General features: G+C 43.5%; 1 protein-coding gene across 1 annotated transcript in view; it reads left to right on the plus strand.

Annotated features, from left to right (window-relative positions):
* Positions 1 to 279: 279 nt before the first annotated feature.
* AOAH (acyloxyacyl hydrolase) overlaps positions 280 to 25133 on the plus strand; it is a gene marked incomplete at its 5' end in the record, with an annotated part of 76960 nt that continues 52106 nt past the window's right edge. The window contains 6 exons of the mRNA XM_084207737.1: positions 280 to 372; positions 3835 to 3977; positions 4353 to 4507; positions 17881 to 17976; positions 22471 to 22531; positions 23633 to 23732. Of these exons, the coding sequence (XP_084063863.1) occupies positions 280 to 372; positions 3835 to 3977; positions 4353 to 4507; positions 17881 to 17976; positions 22471 to 22531; positions 23633 to 23732 (648 nt within the window). The remainder of the gene's footprint in view (positions 373 to 3834; positions 3978 to 4352; positions 4508 to 17880; positions 17977 to 22470; positions 22532 to 23632; positions 23733 to 25133) is intronic.

Here is a 25133-nt window from a genome sequence, read left to right on the forward strand (position 1 = left end):
CATTGAAACTCACTTCATCCTCGCATCTCATTTCACACTTCTAGTGGCAATCACGTATTGCTCCCCACAGGGAAGGGGTGACTCTTAAATCGTGTTTAAGACCTTACTCAGAAAATCAGAAACCCTAACTCAGTTCCATTGCATCTCTATCAGGAGAAGCAAAGATGGAGGCTGATACTGTACCTGTCCCTTCGGTGGCTTGGCACCACCACACAAAGCAGTGTACGTTGGGTGTCAGGAAGTCTATGGAAAGGTTAGGAGTCTATGGAAACACGAGAAATGGAGAAGGGGTGCACGTCCTTCAAACTCCAGGAACCACACTCCCGCTCTGGGATCAACCTAGAGGATTGTATTTCTTCACCAGCTGCGCATGTACCCTAACACTGCTCTGCCATCATGGAAATTCAGGCTTGTCTTTGCGTGTTGTGCCTCAGGTTTTGGCAGCCATCACGTCTGCAAGTTTCTCTCAGCTCTGCTTCAACTGAGAGAGGCTTGAGGGTGTGGCTGGAGCGCTTGGGCTGGGAGTTACTGACTGGGGCACTCCATGGGCCATCAGCCCCTGCAGCCTCTCTGGTGACCACCAACCAAAGCCCTCCCCTACCTGGTGTGTCCCCCACACATCACACTTGCTACTGGTCTGTACATGTGGATATGGTAACTGAGATTTGCTCTGGTGACTGAGATGTGCTAAAACTCCCAAAAAACATAGACTGGATCGAGCTGGGTGAGCTGAGCCAGATCTTCAGCGTGTTCTGGCATCCTGAGAGCAAATACAGAGGGGGCAGGACTTTCCTTTGGAGCAGAATTTAGCCAAAACCCTGCAGTGTAATGTACATCCCTCCTGACCTGTGTGCTGAATGGAGGGAGCTGTGGGCCCTCCCATTTCCTCAGCAGGAAGCAGCAGCAGGTGGGCCAGCATACACCATGGACATACATGTGTGTTTATTTATGCATATATTATCACTAGCCCAAATTCAGCCTTGAAAAAATTCAACTGACTGTGTCTTCTGCCTAATAGCAAGTGAATGACTGTGGAGCTGGGTTATTTCAGGGCACTGAGGGTTTTCCATCTGCAAGAGGTGCTGAACTCATGGCACCTCTGTCTCTGCGCTGTCCTTGCCTCCTCTTCAAAAGCCACACGTGGAGATTCAGAGAGACAAAAACTTGACTGCGTTCTCAGCTCTATTGAGATGAGTAATGCTGCAGGCAGGTACCTAGTGGGGTGTGCAGGAGCATTTCTGCAGCGTTCATTCCTCCACCCGCTGGCTCTCATGGTCACCAAAGGCAAGTGTCAGGGCTCTGAGGCACTCACAGGCTATAACAACCCTGAGCAGCCCCAGCAGCCCTGAGAACCGATGTGAACTACACTCCTCTGCCACCTGCCTGGACCTGCTGCAAGCCCAGGTCGCAAACACATTGAAAAAACAATAGAGCTGAGGAGACAAAGATGGTGAAAAGCTGTAGGGTGACCCTGCCAGACCCCTTTGGGCAGGGAACACCCCGGACATCACCTCTCTGCACCTGGTGCTTTGCAGAGGGCAGCTTTGCTCCAGCTCTCAGATACTTTATTCCTAGGCAGGCAGCATCTCCTTGGTCACCCTTGACCTAAGTCTGCTTCTCTGACTTGCATGTTGTGCACAACCTAATGGAAGCATTTATGATCAAATCCGTCCTTTGGGACAGGTCTAATTTGTTTTTTACCTCCCATTAAGATCATTTATGCACTTACTAAGATTAAAAGCCAACATCAAGTGCTCCTTTGCTCCTATAGCAAGACAGCTTTAAGTCTTAATGTGTCAGGGACTTGGAAGTAATATAAAATCTGCTTGGCAAAAGGCAGGATTTGCTATCTGATTTGAGTGGGAAGAAGAAAAGAAGATTTCACACCGGTCTGGGGAGGGGCCAGTGGGGGGGGGTTCACCTTCCCAGCTGGCCTCCAAATCTAAGTATGCAAATCCCTCATTTCTCTGACCAGACTGCATATTTTAAAAGCTTTGCAGGCGTTTTTCTTCAATTGGTTTAAGAGCTTGACTAACGTGTAAGGTACAGTGCAAAGCAGCTCTGTGTTACACACAGAGTTATCTCACCACTCTTTCCACAGGCTAAAAGGACAGAAAATAACACAGCTGATTACAGGCTTGAGCTACATGCTTTGCAGGTTTACATGCCTGGGAGCAGCTCGGGATCTATCTCTGTACTTTATAAGTGCCGTTGTTTTGCTCTGTGTTTTGCAATAGATATAAAGCAGAAACCATTCCGGAGACCTCTCTGCTAGGAAGGCTTTTCTTGCCTATTATTAGCACTCTGCTTTTGCAGCAAGCTCTCATGAGCCAATATGCAGAGTTTTAAAGGACTTCAAAGTGTCATTGGGAACCAAGTGATATGTGTGTTAAAAAGGGTTTAATGGAGCTGCAGTCGCTGTAGCAGTGCCTTTTTATAGCAAGTTTTTTACAGCGTTAAGAAAAACATCCTGCAGATTTCAGTAGGATTGGCATATGGATAAGGTACTTTGCACTATGATTTTTGTTTATCTGCTCTTAAAAAAAAATAAAGAAAGCCAGCGCTGCTAGCTATAGGGAGAATGATAAGCAGAAACAGTTTTGCAAAACTCAGGCAACAGCTATTACCTTCATTTTGGGTTTAATTATTTTTATATTTTTCAAAGGAAAGCATACATTTGAAAGCAAATGGCTTGGCTTAAAGAATGGAAATACAGAGTGATTTGTATTCATGTTGAAGATTTTATAGTCTTATTTTTTTTTCCCCAGAGCCACTGGATTATATCATCATTAGCACAAGGCAAATCCTCCTTATCAAAGTTGAGGAAAACTTTCTGGGACCATCTTTAAAAATTCATAGGGGAAGGTCCCAAGGGAGGCAGTGGTTTGCAAAAAACACATTAAATACTGAAGCAGCTCTGATCCATGTGTGATCATGTTGGTCTGCAGAAACTGGCTGGAAATTGCTGGTTTTAATACCTTCTCTTTTTACAACACTATTTATAAGTCTCTTTTAATTATTCCTGGGAAGCACGTAGGGATACTTTATGAGACAGGCTCCTCACTGTCCTTTAGAAACACATGTCATTGGCCTGCCCACTCCTGAAGGAGACAGAGAAGGAATCGAAAGGAAAGACGTGTACCCATTGCCCACTGTGAGGGGAAGAGACTTGCCCAGGTTTATACAAAAAGGCAGAGGCAGACCAGGGACACAGCACTGTCCCTCCAGTACCTCAGTCCTAAACTGCCCCCTTAAAGTCATCCTTGCATCCACAGAGTCTGGGATGTAGCTGTTTGGACTTGTTCCACCTCTGAATTCAGATAATTTAAACATGTTTTACTCTGCCTTTGCTTCAGGCTGGGGAATGACTGGTTTATGCCTTGTCTGAGGGATTAAAAAAAATAGAGCCAGGGAAACCTTTAGTTGTTGTGACTGCCAAAGCAGGAACAGCACAGGATTTCTCGAGGCTCTCACACAGCTGGGGGCTGCAAGCAAATGTGCTCCAAGCTGATGGGAGCAGGGGTTCAGCTCCCAGCGCTACCCTCACACTGGCAGCTGTCCCCATCCCTGTGCCTCAGTCCCAGCAGAACTAAAGCCCTGGCAAAACCCCAGCACGGCAGCCCCGTCCCTCCCAGCCCTGCAGCTCCGTCTTGAGCAGCTTCTTTCATTTTCCACGCTCAGTCCTCCCGAGCGGAAACCTTGGTCAGAGATTCTGCAGAGGCAGCCAGAGAGACACTTTCTTCCTTTTCTGCGGAGGAGGGCAGAGCGGTGACGGCACGGGGGGAAGGGTTTGTAGAGTTGTTTTTTTTCCTTTTTCCCTTTTTGCAACACTAGTTGTTCAGGGGAGTGTCTTGTGTTATTAATGCTGAGTGGTTCTGTGGTTCAAGGTCGTTAGTCATCCACTGGTCCTGCCGGAGACACCGGAGCGCTGAGCCAGAGCTCTTCATCCAACCCTTTGGGTCCTCCCAGGCCAGCAGGTTGGGAAGAGCTGCTCATGGGGCAGCGGGGTCCTGTGGGGGTGTGGAGAGCAGCCTGGGGCCATGGGGGCATCCTCACAGCGTGCCCAGGCCTGTGGGAGCTGCTGGGTTTAATGGGTGGCAGGGCCTGAGAGGGGCTGAGGGGTAGGGAGAGCACCGGCAATGTGTGAGTGTGGGATCCTCCAAGCACCCCAAGAGAGGGCGGACATCTCTGTCCCCGCCTGGGAATCTGTCCCTGTGTTACTCACAGCGGCACAGGCACACCAGTCTCCCTCTCCTCAAGCTGCACCGACGCAGGATGCTCCCTGAGAGTTAAGGGAATTCAGGTCCACTTGCACCCTTCCTGCCTGATTTCTTCCTTTTTTACTTCCTTAGGATGAAGGAGTCTAGGCAAACATTCCTTAATTTATTCTGCATCCTCTGGCTCTTGCTGCTGCTGAAGACTGCCCCTTGCTCCCCTCTACCCCGTGGAAAAGACCCACGAGCCCCTTCGCTCCCCTTTGGGCTGTACAAAGGACACACCTGTGTTGGTATGTATCCAGGTCTTGTTTGCCTGCTGGACTAGCTCATTCCTTTCCTTACTTCACTGGTGAGCTGAGAGTTGCTATTCACATCATAAATCGCTCCTTTATCTATTTCAACAGCTGTACTGCAAAATACTTGTAGTCTTTGCTGAATCAGTCACTGAAGATTTTGCAAGGCCGTCATGGGATCTGGAATTATTTTATGATTTTGTTTTTGACTGGCTGCTTCCCAAAGTTCATGTTTTTGCTCTGTGGGAAATGGCATCTGAGAAGTTGCCTTTAATGTCTGCAGATCTGGGATCTGGAAATAGGATAAGGTCCTAATGTTTCTTAGGGTTCATGATGCATTTTGCTTAACTGGCAGGAAGACACAGTTCCCTTCAGACTTTCCCAGGGTCTCCTCATTGATTTCAGTTCCTGGAAAACTGTTCTTAAGAGTGGTTGATCCATCCTTGGGCCAGAGGTCTTTGTGGTCTGAATTGTCATCTCTGGATAGCTGGGTTGCAAAGGCTGCTTCCTCACATTTCCTTTCCTTTTGGTGTGCACACGTTTCTGCCTGACCCATACTGAACTGGGGAAGGTTGGCAACCTCATTTTCACATGACTTCCGTGACTGTGGTGATCCCCACAGTACTTATATCTGGGGGTAGGTATCCTACAGTCTCAGGTGGCTAAGTGATTCCCAGAGCAAGACTAGTAACACTGGAGTCAGTGTAAGCTGTGGATATCTCTGCACCAGACATGCCCTTGGCATGGCACTCTGTATACCTGGGGAGATGTGGTAGCTGATATTTTTTATGTGTGCAAATGGATATGTCTTACGCATTACAATCAAATGCTGTACTTTGTCATCAGCAGGACTTGTTGATCTTACAGGCTTCTTTCAGCCTACAAATTTCTATGATTCTTTTAGCTTCCCAAGGCATCTTTGTGCTGGAAACATAAACCCTGTCACAGCTTTCCATCCTTCAAAAGGAAATAATTCTTTCCACTGTGGCTTGGGGAATGCAGTTAGAAATAATAATGCTAAACTTGATGAAAGAAGGTTTCTGCCTCACTTCTGAGCCACCCACAGTACCCCTGACAGTTTTGGTGGGGCAGGGTGAATCAAAAGGAGAGCAGGGTGGTGAGGGGGTTCAGCCACCAGCCAGAACATGAGAACAGGAGGTGAAAAGCAGAAATGGCTGTGAGGGGCTGTCCTTTTTTGGGCTGGGAGCCAAGCAAGTGGTGACCGAGCCGCTGTCGGAGCTAGGGGGAAGTGGTGTTGTTTAGTGGTGAGAGCTTAAGGCAGCTACAGTTTTGATGGCACAGGAAAGGCAGTGACTATACTCATCTGTTGGATTTTTACACTGGTAGCTTTTAGATGTCAGGTTGTGAGCATTGTCTGCCCTTTCCATCCTGTTGACTCAGAAAAGTTCTAAATTTCACACATTGCATTGAAGTTGCCTTGTGCAAGATAACATGTCCTTTTTTTCTCCTGCCTTGTGCAAGATAACATGTCCTTTTTTTCCCCCCTAAAGGGAGGAGAGCTGTGCTAGCCCTATTGCTGGGACCACTGTGCATATCTCTTTGTTCAGGGAGGAGACGTGAAAAGCACTGCATCCCACAACTAGTTTATCTTTCTGAAGTGTCCCTTCAGCTAAAATCACCTTGTGAGCTCGACTTAGGACCCAAACAGACTGTGCCTACCTCTGTAAACCACAAGATAAAAATGAAGTGTGGCTAGGGATAAAAGGGCATGAGCCAGCTTGGCAGGGAGGGCTGGTGGCTGCTAGCCCAGATAGCCACCTCTGGGCTTTCACTGATTATCTGCTCATTCAACTAACTCTTGAAAATGTCCCTTCCTTTTTTCAAGCAGAAGGGGAAAGCACAGAGGAATTGATGGTTGCACTTGCCATGGCTTGGAGCAGGGGTAATGTCAGCTCTTGCATCTGATTCCATGACCAGCCCTCTTAGGAGCAGATAGTAAGGCAGGATCAGCTTGTGATTTCCTTCCAACAGCTCGACCCCAGATACTTAGCTGGCTTAGTTTGCTGTCTGGGAAGGAAATGAGAAAGAGACATGAGTGCTTCTTCTGTGTCTGCTTGGCCTCATCGATCAAGGCCACGATGATTTCATAGAATCAGAGAGACTGATAGAATTCTTTGGGTTGGAGGGCACCTTAAAGATCCTGTAGTTCCATCCCCCCTGAATGGGCAGGGAAGCTTCCACTTGATCACCTTGCTCAGAGTCCCCTCCAACCAAGCCTTGAATAGTGGCAGGGCACAGCTTTTTTGGGCCACCTGTTCCAGCACCTTCTCACTGTCATCATGAAGAATTTCTTCCTTAAATCTTATCTAATTTTTTAATGTGAGAAATTCCTATTGCTAAATGCATAGATTTCCTTGAAGCATTTCTCTTTTTTTCATGCAAGTTTAAATGTGTGGTCAGGTGTCTAATCTTTCAAAGTTATCTACCTCAATTTTCTGAGGGAAATGAGGTGGCTGCACATTGAATTTCTGATCACTCCTGTGTACCACCTGCTTGATTGAGATTGCTATGTTAGTAGCCAAAGCCAGTCAGAAAGTGAATGCTATTTCAGTAACAAAACCAAGAAAATATTTCCCATTAAGCCTTTGCACTGAGAGTATCACACTTCTTGAAGAAGTATGTGGAAATAATATGACAGGAGAGCAAAGTGCAGCCCTGGTACCTCTGTTAAATGTGATACAACTTGGTTGCTTCCTCCTTCTGTTCCCCTTGCTTGCAGCACTCCCTGGGTAGGCACCACCATCTGCCCCAGTATATTCCAGTCGTACTGGCAAAGCATTTGGGTAATTCAAGGGGCTTCCCTGCCCTTAGCAGATCCTGGGAAATGTATTTTGGGAAGGCACCTATGTGCCAATATGGAACAGGGCTGGAGGAGAGGAGGGTGTGCCTCCAGTGAGGTTTAGACAGCAAAAATCACACAAAAAGAAACACATCAAAAATGATGTGACTCTTTCTACAGTTAGCAAAGGTTTTAATCACCTTTGCTAACTGTAGAAAGAGTCACATCATTTTTCTTCATTTTCCTAAAAAATGTGGCTGCTTCATTTAGAGAAAGCTTTTCATAATTGACTTGACATACAAACAACTGGAGGGTTCCCACCTAAAAAGGGGTTTAATACTGCTGCATTATAGAGTTACAGCAAAGAGGGGAAAAGCACCCAATAGTAACCCTCCCAACCATAGGATCAGATGTAGTATACTTGAGCAATTCCTAATTATCTAAGATAACTGGTCTGTAGCAGTACCTAACCACAACCAGATAAATGGCTTTTCTTTGGCCTTGTCACGAGAAAAACTTTCCCAGCATCTGACAGTCTTTTTTCTCCATCAGTATTTCCTGTCTCCTCAGGCTGTTAAAATGCCACCATTTTTGCATTCTGTGAAATGAGCTAGGCCCCACTTTGCAAGTGATATGTTTTTCTGGTTTTTCCTTATGAGAGCTAAAAGGGCTTTCCTAAGTTTTCCTACATGCAAAAGCCTGTGAAGCTGTTTTCCTCCTGCAAAGGCAGTGAGGTTCTGTTCTGTGCACGGGTTTGGGAGCTACATGCTGAGTCTGGCTTTCCTTTCTGGGTTTGTTACTGATGGGCAGCATGGCTTAAGGGATTTATTTGGGATGAGACCTAAAAATCCTTTTGCTGAGTGCAGCCTGACTGTTTCAGTCTAGCTCTGAGAAAGAGATGCTGTGTACTTTTCTCTCAAAAATTAGGCATGAATTAACCTTTTATATGCTCAGGTCTTTATTTTCTCATCTTCCAAATGAGGAAAGTGCTGCCCATTTCAAAAGGCAAGCAAAGCTTTACTGAAGTTAATGTTAAGGTGCCCAAAGACAGTACAGTTACACTGGTAAACTGTTGACACTGGTGTTAAGGTTTCATCATTTTTATACTGATTTTTAAAGCTTTTATTCAATTCCACCCTTGCTTACCACAGAGCCCTTAAAGGTTTTTTGCAAATTGCTCTGCTCTCTAGCAAAGGTGACTTCATCCAGAGGTACCTGAAGCAACCTCAGGAAAGGCAGAAGCTGCCCTGGAGGATGCAGAAAGTGAGGGAGACACTGAAAGATGGATGGGAACTTCTGTATTCATCTCCCTTCAACAGAATAGGAAAGGGAATTTGGGGAATGGTAGATTAGTCAGTTAAACATCAAATCCTAGAAAAATCCTGCAATAGTTAATAAAACTTTTTAAAAACACCTTTCAAAAGTAGTGTCAGATCAATCTAATTTTCTTTGCCAATGGGATAATGCCATGTAGACATGGAATAAGAAGCAGATATTATAGCTGGGCTTTAGTAAGGCTTTTGGCACTACCTCAGCACTAATCTTAGGCTTGAGAGATGTGTGACGGTGGTTAAGCTTCTACAGGGCAGAACAAAACTGATGGGCAATCTTGTTCAGAGAATAATCACAAGTAGCTCTCTCCCTAAGCAAAAGGATGTACAAAATCAGGTCTTTCTTGGACTTCTCTTTTGAACATACTATCATTCTATATTTTTCACTAGCCAGGATAACTAGCTATTAAATTAAATCAGTTCATGTAAAGCTGAAATTGTTTGCAAGTAAAATGGAGGGCAGAATTAAATTCAAAACAAGCTTGACAACTTGGAGTACTTGTGTCTGAAGAGGTAATTTCAATATGGGAATGTTGAAGGCACTCACTTCAGCAGGAATAGTCAATGACACACACAGCAGATGAAGAACAACCGGCTGGGTAGCATCCCTAAGGAAGATGATCTGGGCTCGTAGTGGCACAATGATGGCATGCTGTCACAGAGCATGCACACGCGGCACGCACCGAGACGTGCCAACAGAAGTCAGCTTGCAAGACATGTGAAGTAACCTGTTACCTTTCTCAGCACTGACAAAGCCTCAGAGGAATTTCTGCCTTCCCTTTTGGGGAAGAATGATGCAGAGTGACAGGAGGTTTCAGAGAAAAACAAGCATAAGCTATAAAAGAAGAGTGAATAAATTAGAGTTAATTAGTCTAGAGGAGAAAAACTTGAGAAAAGACATATCTGTCCGTGAAAGCACTAAAGGTGTGATCCATTCTCCAAGAAGTAACAGAAATGGGTACTAGTGGGGACATTCAGGTTAGGAAGAGGATTTTCCTATGACAGTGATAAGCGAGCAGAGTAAGAAGCTCCTGAGAAATCTGTAGAAGACTTCATTAGAGATCTTTACAAACTGTGTCTGCTCTGTCCCCTTGGAACAGCCTAGATGGTTTAGATCATCTGTTAGGGCAGAGGTTTTGTAAGAGGACTTACTCCAGGCCAGCATTTCTGGAGCTGTGTGCTGTGGCTGCAAGAAGCATTTGCAAAGAGCAGCATTTATTTGTTTCCCCACCCACAGCAGACTGCCCTGCTCTACTGGTGATTAACTTTAGTTGCCCTTTTCAGAACGAGGCATTTAGTCAGGGAGCCCTCAATAGAGCCAGACAGCAGTGCTCTCCATTTCCTCTGCTAGCAAGCAGAGATCCTGTGGGTCAGCAGCCAGAAGAGCAAATTTCCCCATCTTTGTGCTCGATATAATGCCATTCTCAGCAACCTTTGTGGGTCACCACCTCCATTCAGCCAGGAGCACACAGTTCCTAGCATATGCCCAAGTATGTTTTCGAAACGTTATTTTCAGCTCTGATTGCATTAAAGAACGGGTGTTTTTGAGCTACCAGCAGAGTAAAATGCTGACCTCTACCTGTGTTGATTTGCCTGGTAGTCATTGTCCTCAACAGTTCGCCTCTGTCTAGCTGTGCATGAGTGCAGGGATGAAATATGCCCCTTGGAGTGGCAGCAGCACCGGTGGCGTTCGGAGTTCCCGACAACTTCACAGAATGGAACATGCCAAATGGAGTTGGAGGCTTTTAACAACTGTGCTCAGGCAGAGCGGCTGTGCACATATTGTCTGGGGGGGCACCATGACAGAACGTATAATTTACAGCTCACTGAGTTCTGTTAAAAAGCCTGGCTCAATATCAGTGTAGCACCACAATGTATTTTACTCTGAAAGGTTGGGAATCTACTTTGATTACAGCTAAGTCAGTTCCAAGCCATAGCAGCTCTGCCCACTTCACCAGCATTGCTCCATTTAATCAGCAACAAAGTTTGACCTGATGATCAGCAATAAATACTAAATTTGATCCCAACATTTTTCCCTAGGATTATACTTTAGCTAGTACAAACACAGCTATGGGAATAGTACAGTAGAGATACTAAAGCAACCACTCAGCAACTTTCTAGCAACTGATGGTAAAAATTTCTTTTCCAAAATCCCCCCAAGTCTTACTGAAAGTTTGTTTCTAAAATGTAAATGCAGCTATTGATCACAATGAAAAGATGTGCTCAGCATGCCAACACATCCATATCTATGTGTGTGTAAATTCACAATCACATCTATGTGCATTTGTACACATAGGTAGTCTTGTACATTCTACATGACTGATGCTTGCCTTGAGTATAATAATCATTTTATTGATTGTCTGTTTGGATGCTGATTCCCACGTGTGTACCTCTCATTCTTGTTCATGTCTTAACCCTACAGAGAACTACTGCTCATGTTTGAGGCAATCATTTTTACTGCTTTTAGGAACTGTGTATCTGAAAAAAAGTTTCTTGCATTCAGAATCCTGAAATGGGAGAAGCCTTCGTCACAAGGATAAAGTTATCCACTTACATTAACACCCCCTGCCAGCATTCGGGTTTCAGTAAATTTTCAGTACCTTTTCCTGATTTGGAAAAGAAAAATGTGTTAGCGACACACATACATACATAGGGGCTTTTTCCATATTAATTAATACAGAAAACATTTCTATTGGAAATGCCTGGGGTTATAGATTTTGTTAAATAGGGCTCTTTGAAGTGTAATGTAGGAAACACTAGGGATACATTTGGCTGCCAGGTATGGATACCAGAGTCTTCTACTAGATGGAAACTGAATTTTCTGTACTGTCATAGCTGTATCAGAGTCCTTGTTGTATGTCTAAATGAAGCAAAAATGAATGACTGGAGCTCTCAAGTTAGGGTGCCTGAGGTGGCCTACTGCTTTTGCATGAGCAGCAGAAATAATAACTAGTATTCCAGGTTTTGATGGAATTTGTTATTAATGCACTCAAAATGCTGCTATTTTGATATTAATATTTTAAAAATTTCTTTAGCCTCTACACTATGTGTAATTTAATGCCCAGGGACATGTTTTTTATTAATGTACCTTTTAGTATTTCCAAGATATTTCATACGACTTAGCAAATTAAGGGTGGAAGGGTCTTGTATTTGCCAACACATTTGAATATGGATACCTACAATCATGTTCAATCATCCCAGTATCTCTGTAAAATACATTAATTCTGTAAATGGGATAGGAAGCAAAGTCTGAGTTAAAAGACTATCACTCAGATCCATTTCCAAATTACCTTTCAAAGCAACAAGTCCTCTGGCTGTGTATGGGAAGATAACTGTCCTTACTTTGCATAAACAGTTATGTATTTGAGCTGAATATTTCATTGAGCTGGAATGAAATCTTGAGGTTATAAAGGGCTGTTCTTTGAAAGTATCAGCTCAGTAATGAGAAGCAGTGCAGGAAGGCAATATGGATATTGGGCCCTGTTAGGAAAGGAAAATACAGTAGGTGAGATGCTGGCACTGGTTGCCCAGAGAAGTTGTGGAAGCCTCATCCCTGGCTTTGTTCAAGGCCAAGTTGGATGGGGCTTTGAGCAATCTGGTACAGTGGAAGTGTCCCTGCCCATGGCTGGAGGGTTCAAACTCGATGATCTTTAAGGTCTCTTTCAACCCAAACCATTCTATGAATATATGAAAAAGAAAACATTCCTGGATTGTAAGTTTGCAAAACCATGCACCTAGTTGTCATGGATGTCCCCATCTCAGAGGAGAAAACCCTATTTCTCATTATCTCCCCACGTGAATCTCAAAGAGAAATGGTTGAACTGGAACTGGATTAGACTAATTTGGAAAGAGGTATTTTTATGCCAGAACAACAGCGTCAGCACAAGGAATAGCAATATCCTCTTTTGTAGACAAGTTCTTGGTCTCCTCACCTGTAGGCTTTAAGAGATGCCTTGGGGCTTGGGATCATCTATAAATGGAAGAATCCAAGACTGTGTTTTGGGAAACCATCTTCTGCATAAAGCCAGGAATGGGATAAATGGCTTCATGTGTGTGGAGCCTTGCTGCAGCAGACAGATTTTTGAGGCAGAATTTTGCCACGTCACCAAGCAAGGCTCCAGTTCCTGCTCTAACAGGAGGAAGCAGAGTGGCCACAGGGTGGCCACAGCTCGGTTAGCAGGCTTTGCAGAGAGATATTTCTGTCCAAGGCCATTTTTTGGACTTGTGTCTTCCTTGTATTCTGGGCGTACATTTAATTTATGGCTGTAGGGGTGAGAAAGAAATCCAGCATCCAGAAACACGAGCAAAGAATGGGAAAGGATGATGTGCCAGGTGTCAGAAAACCCATTTAACTGGGTTTTACTCAGACAAATATACCTACAAATCTGAAACTTAGAGAGGCAGCTTTCACTATCCAAAAACTTCTTGACATCCCTAGGTACAATTCTAATTATAGAGCCTTTCAAACTTTTGTGGCAGAAGTGGATTTAAGTTAAATAGTCTGCTCAAACTGCCAGAGGCTTCACAGCTAAGCAATGAATTCCTCTAGTTCTGATTTTATTATTGGGGTAAGATTTTGTTTTTCCCTGAGCTTATTGGAAATGGCATTTTTTTATTACTACCTTCAAATATATGGAAAGAAGTACTTCCTGATGTGTGAGTCTTCACCTTATTGCACTGAGCCGAATGGTTATGGTCTTGTCTTATCTCTTCAGAAATTAATAGCAGATGGGACAAGCCATCGCTAAGAGCGACAGGCATTTATTGATACCAGAGTCTAGTTTCTAATGCCTGGTAGGTATTATAATGCCAATGAATTCCTTTCAGAGGAAAATATCCTTCAGCATGTCAAGGTATTGAAACCTATTATTGAAGTGAGACAGCAGAATCAACGTACTGAAAGTTGTTTCTGAAGAAAATCATGTGCAACAGTAAAAAAAAAAAAAAAAAAAAAAAAAAAAAAAGCTTTATTTAATGATGTTAATGATGCAGCCTATTTATGTTGCCTTATATGTGTCCAGCTCATGATGAGAAATAAATCACATCTAAATATCTAGTGAATTAAAAGCAAGCAATAGATGCAATTAAAAGAAAGCAATAACGACTGGTCAGATCTGGATGTGCTTTTCTACTGATGCCAGAATACTTAAAAGTTTATATTCTTGTACATGTCATAAGTAATTAAAGCTATGAGATTTTTACAGTCAAAGACATCTGACTTCCCCCTGCCCTTTTAGTATATAATTATTTTCCATTTTTAGCCAGTGGAATTAAGACCCATTAAATACTAGGACAACTGCTCAGCATTTCTGTTCCTGCCACTCTGTGCAGAGGAAGATGATAAAAAGAGAGCAGGTTTGTAGTAAAAGCAAGAATAGTCTGAATTAACTTTCATTTATAGACACTAACCTCTTGAAGCTAACCTATAGCCCAACACTAGAGATAAGTTCTCCTAGAGGATAAATCTGAATTACTGGGGAGGCATGTTTCCATGAAAAAAAACAGGTAGAGCCTAGGTAGATTAGCCTCCCTCTGCTGCAGTGAGTCCCCTTAGAACATTCCTCCTCCCTCCTTACTCAACCTTTTTGCTGAGTATTTTAGAATCTCCAGCCCAAAAACCTCTCCTGATGGCATCAACCTAAATGAAAGGCTTTGAGATCAGCAGAACCAACACATAAGCAAGCAACCCCCAGGGCACAGCTCACAAGGAGTGAGGAGGGGTCAACCAAGGGCAACTGGTACAAGCCCAGGTAGATGGGGAGGACAGAGACCAGATCAGCCAATATCATGTGTGGTGGAACATGTTCCCTGGGAGCACCTTTCCTACCAGAGGGTCGGGAGATTCTAAATTCACTTCCAGAGACTCCAGCTGCGGTGCCTAAGGAACAGCAGATCCTTTTGAAAATCAGCCAAGACTTTCTCTATCAGCTTGTCCCATGGAGCGTGGAATTTCATGTGGAATAACTGCACTTGGGGAGGGAGCATTTGGATGACCAAGGTGTGGTCTGCAGGTGCCCGAAGTGGGGAGGGTGTAATGGCACGAACAGAAACATCCTCTCTGATAGTAAAGATGAGTTCATGAGAACAAACCTTTTGAAGTTCAGCTCTGTGGGCTTTTCCCAAATAGTCAGGCTGTTATTATTGTTATTTATATTCATATAGCATCCAGTAGCCTGAGGTATTGCATTAAATACTGCTCAGACTCAGTGTTGGCTCCGTTAATCCTCATGTGAAGCAGATTTGCCTTTGGGCCTGGTTCAATAGACACAAAGGTGTCTATCTGACTTAATCAACATGAAAAATTTTCGTTTAATTGCTGTGAGACTGCTCCTTGAGTGGGGCTACCTGCATGGTTGTGTTTGTGATTAGGAATTGTTTATTTTGCACAGCTGAACCAAAAATACTTTCTTGTTTTTTTTTTTTTCTCACTCCCTCTGTGGTACTTTGACAAACATGAGAGAGAAACTTACATCTTCAGTGGGAACTGTCATGTATAACAGATAAAATGAAAATATCAATGGTATTTTTGTCCTCAGCCCAAATTTTTGGATTTTGAGCTTTTTGTCCATAATCCCTTTTTTCTGCAGCCCCTGGCTGCAGGTGCAGGATCACTGGGTTACACAGCATAGGCAAAATGAGAAACACTTCTCTCTGCTGCAGTAGGTGACGCTGTCAACTCCAACCTAAACAATTCCATGATTCTGTAGAATGGTCCAGCTCATGAAGCAAAAGAATGAGAGGTAAAACAACAAGAGCTGTGCACCTTGGAAAATAGGAAAGGACTAGCTTCTCCCTGCCTCTCTGCCTGGACTCCTTTTTGTCTTTCTGACATCTAGACAGCATGATTGATGGATGAACATCTGACCTTGGTAAGAAGAAAGGAAAGCACAGAAAGATTGTGTGGTTTTGTGGTTAAGTTATCATTTAGGTAATTTAATTTTTCTGAGCTTCCATCCTCATGAATAAAATAGACATAAAGGTCAGGGCAAGGGTAGTCCCTGTTGTCTGCAGGTTGTTCATGTGTGTTAATAATATAGCCTTTATGTAATGACTTTTAGAGGTGTTATGGTGTATTTTCAGGATGTGCAGTGCCATCTCAGTGCTAAAGGCTGGAGTCAGTCCAGCAAGGCTATTACCACCCTACCCTGGCAAAGGAGGCAGGGTCTGTTTTCTGTGGCTGAGGCCAGTGCAGGGCATGATTTGCACTAAAACAGCTGAAGTCTCTTGTGCTCCTTAACATCCACCCCCCCAGCTGTGGGAGTGCTGGATGTCCTGTCCCTGGAAACATTTGAGATCAGGTTGAACAGGGCTCTGAGCAACCTCGTCTAGGTGGAGATGGCCCTGCTCACTGCAGGGCTTGCAGTATAAAAGTCTCTTCCAACCCAAACTATTTTATGATAAGGCTGTAGTAAGGTTAAACCTTGACCAGAGGGCCCTGGCCTGTTCTTTGAGACCAAGACCTGAACATGCTCTACACTTAATCTTGGACCTTCCCTTTACTTTTAGTTTGGGTCTTTATTACTCAACTTTTTTTTTTTTTTTTAGCGGTTGTGTTTTTAATTAGCTATTAATTCCTGGGACCAGTTAGCCTCTGGTTATTTGAGGAGTTGGGGAGGGGGGAAGGAAAGAAGGAATATCTTGCTTCAGGGTTTTTCTTGGCTGTATCTGTCTCCATTTATTCTTCAATTCTTTTAGGCTGACTGGAGGTAATGGTTCTTAGCATGCTTTATAAATCATTCTGCAGAGGATCTTTAGTATGGAGAAGTGGCTTTTATCCCTGCAAAACGGTGACAAATTCACTGTAATTTCTTCTGGATTACTGTATTTGGGATAGAAGAAGTAATAGAAGAGTTAAAAATATTGGTCTTACAGCAAGTTCCAATTGCCCTGCCTTCTCTTTTACTTGCTATAGAAGCATCAGAATTATTTACATTGAAAAACAGCACTGATTTACTAGCACATAGGTAGGGGTGCTTGGAAGGAAGTTAGAAGCTCACTTTGAGGAGTTGTGCCAGTCTGAAAACCTGAACATTAATGTTCTTGATCTTTGGGAAAAGGTGAGTCTGCAGTCACATCAAATGCTGCAGCTCACCTTCATTTCTAGACCCTGCTAGAGCAAGTCTCAGAGGTGCGATTGCTTGCACAGGAGAGGAAACATAATTCTGTTACAGGGATTTCAAAGAGAAATCTTTATTCAGGCTACTGGAAACTGGCACCCTAGCTCCTTGTCTCCTTGTCAGCCTGGGATACCTGCCTCCCTTGCACAGGCTCTGAGTCTAGGCAGGGCTATCACAACTTTGACTACAGTGGCAGACTTGGCATCACCAAAGCTGTGTTCCTCATAAAATAGTGAAGCCACTGCACAGAAACCACAATTCTGGCCTACAGATATTTAAAATTGACTTGAATTCTATGCTCATAGCGTGGATTTTGAATGACTGTTCCGTGGGCATCATGTTGAATCTATTTAATCCCCAAAACAGCAGGGGGAAAAGTGCTGCACATCTCAAGAAACACTTTGTTTCTGTTCACACCCAGATTAGTGATGAGAAATAACTAGATTCGTAAGTCATAGGAAGTGGTTTCTTTCCAACCACATAGCAGAGCAGAATGAACTGTGAAGTCATTTTGGTTTTAACAATGTGTAACTGGGCTCAGCAGCCCTGTGTGTGCTGAGCATCACTGGGCTTCACCAGAAAGTCTGTGAAGAAATGATGCCATGGATGCTCTGTCATGGTAAGCACATATGTCTGTGGTGTGACTTCTCTTCTGTAGGCAGTGACAAACATTTGGTTTCTGGTTTTTGTACCTCTCTGTGCTGCTTGTGTGGAGAGGTATAAAAGTCCTGTTAAGTACAGATCTCTGCCTTTTTTCTTGTGAGATAAAATGAGAGCGCAGGTGATCAAGCAGGCAGTTGTAACAATGGCTGTCCCTTTGACTCCTCAATTTTCAACCTTGAAAGAATGGAGTCATTTTTCCAGGAGCACCATACAGTGCTGTAAAATCCAGGCTGGTCTGTGTGCTCCTCTGGAATCAGCATCCTCTCTCTAATAACTTACAAGGTTTCAGTGAAGACAGGAATTCACTGATATTTTTTCCCCTTGAACGCCTATCTGCCATGGAGCATCTCGAGAAATGAAATGCCCAAAGATGCCAGAAATACTCCTGTGGTGCAGGGCGCTTCATAACATTTCACCAATAACGGTATTCCCTCTTTTTGGATTTTTGTTTTCTTGAAGGATGCGTGCTCGTGGTGTCTGTCATCGAACAGCTTGCACAGTGGCACAACAGTACAGTGAAGGCAGCTGTGGAGAGGCTGTGTGACTACATACCTGGTAAGTACCAAGTAACGCGCCATATGTCGCCTTGGTGCTGATGCATTTCCCTGTTAATTAAAAACTCGCATGGGAAGTCTGAAAAAACTTCATCCACCTCTTATGCAGTACCTCAAATGTGTGTAGCTGGGAGATAGCAAGCTGCTATTTACAGGGAAGTCAGTGACATGGCTTCACTTAGATTCAGAGGTGGTGTTTTGTCCCAAAAGTTAGAGTGGATGGGGCTATGTTAAGCCCCACAGACACGTGAGCACCAACGCATGCAGACCAGTTCCCTTCCTTTCTCTCCCCTTAGTCTCTTTGTTAGCAGCTTAAGAATAGAGTCACTGTGTGCCCCACCACTCCTCCTGCTTGTTGATACAGGTCTTTGTAGCGACAGTGAAGATGAAAATGTTTTCAGCGGGTATGGGAACTGCTATTGTAAAATTTTAAAAATGAGATGAGGCTGACAGGTGTAAGATGAGAGCATTTAATGTGCACAGAAAAGCTACTGAAATGTAATTTGTGATATAAATTTCAAAAGCGATATCTATTCCATGAGAATATATGTAAGACTCCCCTTTTTCTGCCCCTTATTTTATCTACCCTAAGGAGGTTGGAGCTCCACAGGCACACCCCTAAATAAAGAACAGTGTGAATGCCAGAATAGTTTTGTGCCTCACAGAACAATCCTATAACTATTTAAGTAGCTAGATCTCACATTCATGATATCTTTTTAATGTTATTAATGTAAAAAAATGGCTTAGGATTCTTCATTAAAATGTCATTTTTATATGATTTCATGAATTGTGTCTCTGAGAAACCATCTCGCTCTGTAGACCCCAGTTTCACAGAAGATATGTGTAGAATATTAATTCCCTCCTTTCCTAGGAAGGATTTCCCAAGGCAGAATGGGGCAGGGAGCTAATTGCTAGGATTCATTCATCGATAGAATGACGCTTATCTGATTTCTATTCCATAAGTCATATCCTCAGTGTTGTAAATTACAGACACATAACCATGAAGTTGCAATTAGAAGCACTGATCCTGCTATTAAAACACAATTTTCTTCTTTAAATTATGACATGCTAGCTCTGTGTGCATGATTCACTCAGTGGACCTTGTTCTTCTGACATGTCAAGATATTTCTTTTCAGCTGCCATTCTTTACACACATAAAATCCTATTATCCCTTTAGTTGAATCTGTATAATCCAGTTACCTTCTGAGATGCATGGATATACCCAGTAGAAAAAAACCTGACCCTGAACTTGAAAGGAGTGAAAAATCCTATGGATTGTGTGTGAGCTACAGTGTAACCCGATTTATCCTCTCCTGGGAGGTGAACACTGCAGCCCAGCAGGAATCAACAGTTTCCTCTTGCTGCTGGAAACAGTAGAAAAGCTTTGGATGCTGGTGAAGAGCAAACCTACCAAAGCAGGTCATGCATTTCACATGGAGAAGCAATTTCATTATTATGCACATGCCTACAATCCATAGCAAGAATAACAGCAACAAATTAATGGCAGCGAGGCTTTTCCTAAGGCATAAAAACCTTAGAAAGTGGGTTTTTTTGAGGGCCTCCCATAATTCTGATTACTTTCAAGTCAGGTTTGGATCAAGCCTTCTGTAAAGTTATGTGATGTTCAAGAACAAAAAATGCTTAGAGAAAAAGAGAGAAAATTTCGGTACCTGTCAGTCCCACTCAATCTCACAGGCTGTGTAGAGAACAGAACCACAGCCTCATTTGTATGGAAATACTTGCAATGTGTGTGACTCAAGCGACATGGCAAATAGACCTGTGACAGTAAGAACAGCAATGTCGTGAGTAAGAAGGCTCTTGAGCAGATAGAAAGGCCAGGTCTGGGGGAAGGGGCAGTATTTACAGTACAAGAGGTGTTGTTAGCAAGAATGTATGTTTACCTGGATGCTGACTGTCTGCTTGATGACACAGAGGTGTCTGATACCTGAAATGTGCTTTGAGACCCTCTGCCTCTGGCTTTGCCTCTGAGTCATGCTCTGCTTCTGTGTTGACCATGGCTGTGTAAACACCTCAGAGCTCAAGTGCAAATGGCAATGTGATAATAGCATCCTTTTTGCAAATATTTGTCCTCTGGGACTCAGCCAGCATTTGTTTCCAGGACTATGAAGCCATATAGGAAAACCTTCCGGACTGTTCTTAGGGGATCTAAGGGATCTTAGGGGATCTCTTTTACCTGAAGCAAGTATACTCTACATTTTCTCTGAATTTTCCAGCATTTAGTTTTGTTTAAGCTCTTTTTTTGCCCCTGAACACCCACAGTTATTCATAATTTTTCTCTTTCTCTCTCCCTCTTTTCTGACTTACACTGCTTCTTCCTAACAGAGATTTCTCTTTGCAATAGCCTCTCCTTGCGTGTGTTAGCAGAGCTGGAGATTTGTGAACACATGAATGCAGCCTGGCTCCAATGGCAAGTCCTGTAAATGTTGTCTGGGCTTTGGTCTTGGTGTTTTGTTGAAAGCCAAAGCCTGAATGGCATCTGAATCTTCCAAGACGACCTCATGTGCTCAACGATAATTTAACATTATTATTATTCCTTTTACCTCCCATCATTTTTTACACCATGGGAAAATTGCACATTAAGTTTCCTATATGCATTAAGGAAATCATGTGACAAGCAAAACACCTATATCAGCTCCCCAGAGCAGCCAAACTCTGCTCTCTTCTCAGACACCTGGAGAGGTTACAGCGGCCAGCTGGCTCCTCCAGAGCCAAAAATGTTGTGGAAACCAGCTGGTTTGGGAAACTCCTAAGGAGACCATCGCCTGTGATGCAAAAATGTTGTGGAAACCAGCTGGTTTGGGAAACTCCTAAGGAGACCATCGCCTGTGATGCACTGGGGAGGTGCTGGGGAAGCCAGCCACGTTTGCCTGCAGGCTACCTTAGGGAGCCAGGTACCCCACTGGCAAGCCTCATCAGAGGGTTTTCTAACCAGCAGTGATGCCCAACACAGGGTTATTGATGTCTGCAACAACTTTCAATTTAAGCGAACAAGAATAAAATCTAATTCTAGTCAGGAGACCAATTTTTACTTGCAGATTGCTTCTAAAGAGCCAATAGTGAGGAGTTATGCAGCAAAGGAGGCAAAGAAAGGAAGCTAATAACTTGATTGAAATAAAACACCTGTCATGGAATAAGAAAAATCAGCTACTGTAGTTACAGAAGCTGCCTGCAACACCACGAGTAGGAGGGTGTTGGGAAAATTATCTCTTGGTTCCCTGCTATGCCTTCCTGGTGCCAGTCCTCCTTTCTCAGGCACAGGTTGCCAGCCAGGGTGCCTGCAGTCCTGGCAGAAGAGCAGCTGTGGGAGCAGGAGCACACCCATGCCCACCAGTGGAGTCCCTGCCACAAGGATTTGTACCCTCCCCACAGCAGAACTACCCTCCCTGTATGCAGCAGCCCCCCAGCCCTGGGCATGTCCTGCCTGGAATTGGTTCATGGAAAATATTGGAATATTGAGCCCAAATGGAATATTCAGCCCAAAGTCAGAGGGAAATGACTGCTTTGGGTGTTTCTGTGGCTTTTCTCTGGGAAAGATGAGAATACTCTGTGCTTTCTTCCCCAGGCACAGATAGTTATCTGTCTGGGCAATGGTGGTGCAAGAGAAAACTCTGAGGAGTTTGAGGAGCTGCAAGTTTGTTGTGTTGTTCACACACGGCACTTGTGTGAACCTGTCTCTTATGACATTTCACAGCACCACCAGCTGGAGCAAGGCCTGGCATCTCCTTTGCAGGATAACAGCTCCGTCAGATCACTGCCCTGCTTGTATTCAAACCCCCACTCTCCCTCAGTGTCTTTGCCCAGGTGCATGGATCACCTGCTATTTTGCAATAGTACCTTAAAGGAATCTCTGATGAGCTGTCTTATCAATGGCATGCTTCACACATATTAAGGAAACCACCAGAGCCAGCATCCCAAAAAGGCACACCGCTGTAGACTGTGAAAGGAAGCCAAATGAGAAGTGTCAGGTATTTCTTTGAACGCAATTACTCCTGCACCACTCCTGCTGTACACAAAACATACTCTCTTAACTCCACAAGCCCCCAGAAGCTCTGAGGCAGTTCTAGCAGTAGCATCAAGCCCAATATCACTTTCTGCACTTTGATTTACGTGTTTGTTTTTCTTCTTCTTTCAAACCTACTGAGATGTTTTTTTAAAGTGCTTAGAAGATGCTGTGGCATGCACAATTTCTTTTGACTTTTCCATTATTCCATACTCAGAAAAATTACCAAAAGCTAGTTATCCTTTTTAGTCTTTATCAAGTGACTTACCTAAAGCCAGAAGGGTTTTAGGCAAGATTAAAAATCCAGATTTTCCCATTCTCTGGTGCTGCACTGAGGTCAGAGATTCACATGCCTTCCCCTAAGGTAAATCAGCATTCACCTTAATGAACCAACTGTTTCTGTATTCTGACTGCTACGAAACCAGTTTCACCATGTTCAATTGCTTAAAAAAAAATTTAAATTATGTTTTCTAGAAAAACTGCAAGGTTTCTGTTATGTGCTTGCTGAACTTTATGGACCACACATAGCTGAACTGTAAGTATTGCTGTGTCCTCTCAGATTTTTGCTAAGTTTGTTCTTGACATGTACAGATGTGCTGTCAGGTTGAAGTGGAGGGATTTCACTCCTGAAATCACATTCTTTTTAAAGCAGAGATGCTTCACAGTGATTCTGGTTTGGCATTTGGCACAGCTATTCCTGAGTGAATAAACACAGGCTGCCACTGGTAACCATTTTGATATTCCATTTAAATCTCAGATCAGGCCCACCTGATATAATTATCTTTTGAAATTCAGCTCATTTGGCTGAGGGAGGAATTTGAATAACCCATGTGTGTGAGACAGGTTCTATAAAACCCCACAGTCGTTGCTTGGCTCTTGCTTTCCATTCTACCTTTAATCAGGCTTTCTAATTGTCAGCCCCTACATGCTCTCAGCCCCGACCTTGATATGCACTCTTGGGGAAGCCTACTATTTAATCTAAGTGATTAAAAAAATAAAATGTAGGTCATTTTATTCCTCTTTGAAAGTTCTTAGTTTAATTAACAGAGCTTTTACTAGACCTTCTTTTTCCCTAGGGCTTTATTCTTGTTTTTAAAACTAGCCAAGGGGCTGCAAAGTGCTTACAGGACTAAGAAATGCTGTAATCAAACATTTTAATTTAATTCCTAATTAGCCCAGAGGTGTGTCCCAAAAAGGAAGAAACAATCCTAGCACTCGTGCTTGGTGATTAAAGGTTAAGGATCTTTGAAGGATTTCTGGTTATGTTGTTGAGTTAATGATTGAACCTTCATATGTGCCAAATTGCATATGCATTAACTTTAACCTTTAAATCTTTGTCAGGCTTATGATTGATTAAAAAACTAGAAGAGTTATAATGCATTTGATTCAGGTGCTGCATGTAGAGCACAGTCCCTTTTCATCATCCTGGGTTCCAGTTTTTAATGCTGAGCAGGATGTCGTGGCAGAAAATCGTTAGAACCCAACGCTGTACTGAGCAGCGGTTATGGGCCACGGCGAAGTGAGCTGAGATTATTGTGTGGTATGTTGGGAAGATTTAGCTTCCCATGAAAATAGCTTCTACTTTCAAGAGCCCAGAAAAACAAAATAGTCTTTGTTTATGCACCATTTCATTCAGCATAGACAGGGAAATGAATGCCGATGTGGTTTGCCATTCCTTGAGGCTGTGTAAACAGGATCCAGGACAACCGCTTTGTCATCTCTACTCTCCTCCAAAGGTGAGTTGGTTTCCAATTTTTCTTAAACCTACTGGTTGTGGGATGTCTTTTAAGCTGGAAATGAGCAGTTTGAAGGCTTCCACTGCATATGCACTGTCTAGGAAATAAACATTTAGAGCATGGACATTCCTAAAAAATGTCTGTTTGAACAAAGGGTGCATAACACACATTAGCTGTGTGTGGACTATCATCCACTGGGTTGAGAGTGTACAGGGCCAAATTCTCCTGTACGAGTCTGGATCAGAGAGGAAGAGTAGGGACTGTATTGTTAAGCAGTACAATAACCCAAAGCAGATACTCACTTGAGGTTCATATATGCCACCACATTACAATGGCACAACAGGTGATCCCCACATTGCCTGACCTGCCGTGACAGCCTGCCTGGGCACAAGTTACCTGCTGCAAATGCAGGGCTATTTGACTTGGATTAGTCTGCAGTGCAAGAGGTTTAAGCTAATGTGCATTATCTTTTGCCACAGGCTGAAATCACATTTAATTACCACCACTTCTCTGATGTATAGTTACTTGCTGCAACATTTGCAAGCCCTTGATTGCATGTCCTAGACCTTTGCTATACTTGCACATCTACATATAGGCACAGGTGTCTAAACATGTGCTGTTTGTTTTGGGATTCTTTTGGGTTTGAGTAATTTTTTCCATCCCAGCCATCATGCACCTCCAGTCACACTAAAACCTGTGAGTGATGGGGGTTGTTTGGTGGTGCTGAAAAGCAAGCCATTCATTTCAGCACCTATTTTTGGAAATCTTTTTCCCTGCATTTGGATGGACAAAGGCACGTTTGATTTCTGGCAGTCTGCATGAGGTGTTTCACACAGGGTCTAGTCCAGCAGTCATTGAAATCAGGCAATCTTTTTATGGGCTTCAATGATCTGCAGTTCACCTCCAAGATGGATTTAGTTCTGCCAATATTAAGGTCTGGAGAAACACTTGCCTTCCAAGAATGACAGTAATATTTGGTTTACAGCAGGTGTGAGTCTATTCTCCACAATATGTCAACATAGAGATCTATGGATGTACTATCACATAGGGGTGAAAGAAGACAAGTGCAAGCAGCAGAGATGGCTCACACTAATTCAACTCAACCAGAATATTGCCCAAACTTCATCAAACAGGTGCCACCAGAAATCCGCCATCCTGAGCTGAGGGTCAGAAGTGCAGGAGTGAAAGTGAAGTGAAAGAGGATGCAGTCAATGAACTGCACTGAAAGAGAGGGATGGGCTCACCATGGCTGCACAATGAGTTAGGCTAAGGAGCCTCGAGAGAGGGGCTGTTGAAATCAAGGTGGCTTCTGTGGAAAAATTAGAACACCTGTGTTGAAATGCTAGGCTGATCAGACAGAGGGGAAAGGATGCCACTCATGGGGTTCCTGTCACATCTTTG

This window comes from Fringilla coelebs, assembly GCF_963513975.1.
Source record: "Fringilla coelebs genome assembly, chromosome: 1".
In the NCBI taxonomy this organism is placed as follows: domain Eukaryota; kingdom Metazoa; phylum Chordata; class Aves; order Passeriformes; family Fringillidae; genus Fringilla; species Fringilla coelebs.